This window comes from Pteropus vampyrus, unplaced genomic scaffold (genome assembly GCF_000151845.1).
Source record: "Pteropus vampyrus isolate Shadow unplaced genomic scaffold, Pvam_2.0 Scaffold267, whole genome shotgun sequence".
In the NCBI taxonomy this organism is placed as follows: domain Eukaryota; kingdom Metazoa; phylum Chordata; class Mammalia; order Chiroptera; family Pteropodidae; genus Pteropus; species Pteropus vampyrus.
This window is the reverse complement of record NW_011889048.1, coordinates 502,043-506,528: the sequence shown is the minus strand read 5'-3', so window position 1 is coordinate 506,528 and position 4,486 is coordinate 502,043. Positions and strand designations below refer to the sequence as shown.

Here is a 4,486-nt window from a genome sequence, read left to right as displayed (position 1 = left end):
GTGCCATGGACACAGACCCAGAGGGTGCTGCCTCAGGTCCCTGTCCTTAACCCCTAACTCTGGTCCGGACTTGGACCTGGCTTTACACTGAGTCCCGATTCCTGCACGAGTCTAGCCCCAGGCGTAGCCCTGACCTCCATCCCTAGTTCCCGGTCCCTGTCATCCATGGCCCCCTGACCCTGACCCTGACCCAGCCCCCAGGCTGAGCACTAACCCCTTCCCCCGATCCCTGGTGGCTCCACAGACCATGGCTGCAGGCAGCACCCGTGCACAGGTGTTCCTCACCCAAATAGGACCACATGGCTCAGGATCCCACCAGAAGAGTCAGCCCTGGAGAACGGGGAGCTGGGTGAGGCGTTCCTCCCTGTCCCTTGTGGCCCTGTCCTGTGGCCCCGCCTGGTCCCCCCACCCCCGGCGTGAGCACTGACCAACACCCCCATCTTCTGCAGCCGGGTGTGCCCCAGAGACACAGGCCCTGCGGGGCTCCGGGCTGGACGTCGGGGGCCAGGTGCAGGGCTGGGCGCTGACCTGCCAACAGCTGCGGGCCGTGCTGCTTAAGCGCCTTCTGCTTGCCCACCGCAGCTGCCGTGGCCTGTTTGCACAGGTAGGGGGCCGGCGACTGGGGAGGGGGCGTGGGAGCCCCTGGGGGTCTGTCCTGCACTCTGCAGCCTCATCCAGCTGCCTGAGCCCAGGTGTACCCCCCATCCTGCACACCTTCCTGAGACCACCTGTACTGGGAGCCAGGGGTGGTGTAGAGCGGGGGCAGGGAGGGTCTAGTGAGCCTGGCGCGTGGACGGGGTGGGCAGCTGACGGCTGGTCCTGCAGATCGTGCTGCCCGCCCTCTTCGTGGGCCTGGCGCTGGCCTTCAGCCTCATCGTGCCTCCTTTCGGGTACTACCCTGCTCTGCGGCTCAGCCCCAGCCTGTACGGAGACCAGGTGTCCTTCCTCAGGTGGGTGCAGAGGACAGGGTACTGGTGGAGGGGCTGGGGGCCCACCGGCACAGCCCTGACCATGCGCCCCCACAGTGAGGATGCCCCCGGGGACCCCGAGCGTGCCCGCCTGCTGGAGGCGCTGCTGGAGGCCGCCGGATTGGACGACCCCTACCTGCAGAACAGCTCCCACAGGTGAGGCCCGGGCCTGGACCCTGCCCTTCCCTGGCCTTGGTCTCCCTGCCTGGGCTCTGGCCAGTGGAGCGCCCCCTCCCTGTGCCTGCTCAGGACCTGGACACCGGGACCCACAGCCCCGCCCCCGCAGGACACCCTCCGTCTGCTGGTTCTCGGTGCCTGAGGTCCCCGCAGATGTGGCTGAGGTCCTGGCCAATGGCAACTGGACCCCGGCATCCCCGTCCCCCGCGTGCCAGTGCAGCCGGGCTGGGGCCCGCCGCCTGCTACCCGACTGCCCTCCCGCGGCCGGCGGCCCCCCGCCTCCTCAGGTGCGGACCGGCTCGGGCGAAACCGTGCAGAACCTGACGGGCCGGAACCTGTCTGACTTCCTGGTCAAGACCTACCCGCGCCTGGTGCACCAGGGGTGAGCGCGGCCAGGCCCTTGCGTGGGTCTTCGGGCGAGGGGCGATCTGGTCCCCAGGGAAGTCGGGTGGGTGCCCAGGCCGCGGGCCTCCCGAATGCCCGCCACACTTCACCCGTTTCTGTCTGTCTCGCCCCGCCCCGCGTCTCGCCCCGCCCCGCGTCTCGCCCCGCCCCGCATCTCACACTGTTCCTGTCTCACTCACCTGTCCTTCTGCTCGTCCCTCTCACAGCCTAAAGACCAAGAAATGGGTGAACGAGGTCAGGTGAGGACGGCCCGGCCCTGGGTCCACTTTCTGCGCCTTCTGCTCACTCGCTGGGGGCGTCTCCCAGCCCACACGCCCCGGCCCTCAGCTGCCTCTCCCGCCCCCACTGCCCCACAGGTATGGGGGCTTCTCCCTGGGAAGCCGAGACCCGAGCTTGCCCTCGGGGCACGAGATGGCTCGCTCGCTGGAGGAGCTGCGTGCCCTGCTCAGCCCCCAGCCCGGCGGGGCCCTGGACCGCCTCCTGAGCAACCTCACGGTGTGGGCGCATGGCCTGGACGCTCAGGACAGCCTCAAGGTGGAAGCGGGGAGTGGGCAGGCGCCTGGGGGGGGGCAGGGCCGACTCTGTCACCCTGACGGCTTGGCCCTGACCCCGCCCCAGATCTGGTTCAACAACAAGGGCTGGCACGCCATGGTGGCCTTTGTCAACCGGGCCAACAACGCACTCCTGCATGCCCACCTGCCTCCTGGCCCTGCCAGCCGTGCCTACAGCATCGTCACGCTCAACCACCCGCTGAACCTCACCAAGGAGCAGCTTTCTGAGGCCACGCTGTGAGGCCCCCTGCCCTGCGTGTCCTCCCCCGCCTCCATTTCCCCGCTGCTTTGGGGCGGTGGGAGCTGGCTTTGCACTCGGCATGCTCTTGGGGAGCAGAGATGCCCCGTCTACTCCCTAGGCCAGGGACACCATCAGGCCCAGTGCGCTCCAGTACCCCCTGCCCTGGCCTGCACGTCCTTGTCACACCAACCTTTATCCTACTGGAGACCCATACAGCCTCTCCCCGACCCATGACCCAGCCACTCTTACCCCGAAATGGCGTGGGCCATCTCCCTCACCAGTGGCCAGCCCTGTGGACCTTGGTCCAATCGATGGCGCACACGGCTCTGCCCTGAGCGGCTCACGCGCACCACCCTCCCCCAGGATGGCCTCCTCCGTGGACGTGCTCGTCTCCATCTGTGTGGTCTTTGCCATGTCCTTCGTCCCGGCCAGCTTCACCCTGGTCCTCATCGAGGAGCGTGTCACCCGAGCCAAACACCTGCAGCTCATGAGGGGCCTGCCTGTCACTCTCTACTGGCTCGGCACCTTTCTCTGGGACATGGTGCGGGGACCGCCCGGAGCGGTGGGGACTCGGCCACCATTCGCTGCTCTGCCCAAAATGCAGGGCAGTCAGGGTGGGTCGTGGGGCTGAGGGTGGCAGGTCCCACTTCCTCACACCGATGAGGGTAACTGCCATCTCTCATGCAGTGTAACTACTTGGTGCCGGCATGCATCGTGGTGCTCATCTTTCTGGCCTTCCAGCAGAGGGCGTACGTGGCACCTGCCAATCTTCCTGCCCTGCTGCTATTGCTGCTACTATACGGGTGAGGCCCCCAGACTCTCAGGACCTGTTCTCACTGACCTCGCCCTGCCCAATACGGTTGAGGGAGATGGGACTCTGTAGCAGGTCCCAAGGAGAGGAAGAAGATTTAGAGGTCTGGGGTGACCCCAAGTGAGAACTGCTTCGGTGCTGTGCCCAGACGGCCTTAAAAGCTCATTTTGTCCCAACTCACACTGATGGGGTCGGCAGTGTGGAGGGTGGCAGGGGAGACTTGTGTCCCTCCCGGGGTGACGCAGCCCCCTGTCTGAGTGGTTACCCAGCAATTTCTGTCGCTCCCCCACCCCCAGCTGGTCGATCACGCCCCTCATGTACCCAGCCTCCTTCTTCTTCTCCGTGCCCAGCACGGCCTACGTGGTGCTCACCTGCATCAACCTCTTCATCGGCATCAACTGCAGTATGGCCACCTTTGTGCTTGAGCTCTTCTCTGATCAGGTGGGACTCTGCGAGGCCGGGCCTCAGGCTGGGGCCGGGCGGGGGCCCCCGACCCAGCTCCCCGTTCTCTTCCCCTGAGCAGAAGCTGCAGAAGGTGAGCCGGATTCTGAAACGAGTTTTCCTTATCTTCCCCCACTTCTGCCTGGGCCGGGGGCTCATCGACATAGTGCGGAACCAGGCCATGGCTGATGCCTTCGAGCGCTTCGGTGAGAACGTCCCTCCAGGCGGGGAAGCGCCAGCCGAGGGTCAGTTATGCAGGATAGGGACAAACAGCAGGTCTTAGGCGGCCCCAAGTTTGGGTCAAATAAGAGATGCATAAAAGCTAATTTTACCTTAGGTCACATCACAAGAGGTCTAAGGCTCTAAATAAGGGAGGCGGTGATACCACTGTTTTCTGTTATCAGTTAGACTCCAGTTGAATGGCCAATCCAGTTCCTGGTCTGTTAAGAACCCAAGGTGACGTAGATGGGGAGGGGCTCGGAAACCAAGCCCCTCCAAGGACCCGATCCCTCCTTCCTGTTCCCACAGGAGATGGGCAGTTTCAGTCACCCCTGCGCTGGGAGGTGGTCGGCAAGAACCTCTTGGCCATGGCGGTACAGGGGCCCCTCTTCCTCCTCTTCACGCTCCTGCTGCAGCACCGTGCCCGCCTCCTGCCACTGTCAGTGGGGATCCGGGCGGGGTGGCAGGGGCCGGGGGCCAGCTTCCGGCCCACTCATGTCTCTATCCTCAGACCCAAGCTGAAGCTGCTGCCCTCCTTGGGGGAGGAGGATGAGGATGTGGCCCGGGAGCGAGAACGCATGGTCCGAGGGGCCACCCAGGGGGATGTGTTGGTGCTGCGGGACCTGACCAAGGTTGGTGGATGGCGCTGGGTAGGAGGCTTCCGCTGGCCCAC

General features: G+C 65.4%; 1 protein-coding gene across 17 annotated transcripts in view; it reads left to right on the top strand.

The window, feature by feature from the left end:
* Positions 1-4,486, top strand: part of ABCA7 (ATP binding cassette subfamily A member 7) — a 19,646-nt gene that overhangs the window by 10,877 nt on the left and 4,283 nt on the right. For 8 of the 17 annotated variants that reach the window (XR_002776270.1, XM_011375202.2, XM_023520455.1 and 5 more), the window contains 12 exons: positions 826-950; positions 1,026-1,124; positions 1,255-1,527; positions 1,757-1,789; positions 1,907-2,084; positions 2,169-2,338; positions 2,706-2,883; positions 3,030-3,145; positions 3,450-3,594; positions 3,677-3,800; positions 4,123-4,252; positions 4,325-4,445. Coding sequence is in view for 13 of the 17 variants with exons in the window: in XM_011375202.2 (XP_011373504.1) it covers positions 826-950; positions 1,026-1,124; positions 1,255-1,527; positions 1,757-1,789; positions 1,907-2,084; positions 2,169-2,338; positions 2,706-2,883; positions 3,030-3,145; positions 3,450-3,594; positions 3,677-3,800; positions 4,123-4,252; positions 4,325-4,445 (1,692 nt within the window). In the remaining 4 variants the exon portion in view is untranslated. Of the gene's footprint in view, positions 1-825; positions 951-1,025; positions 1,125-1,254; positions 1,528-1,756; positions 1,790-1,906; positions 2,085-2,168; positions 2,339-2,705; positions 2,884-3,029; positions 3,146-3,449; positions 3,595-3,676; positions 3,801-4,122; positions 4,253-4,324; positions 4,446-4,486 lie in introns of those variants that run through there. The other 9 variants (XR_002776271.1, XR_002776272.1, XM_023520456.1 and 6 more) reach the window with 4 other exon arrangements.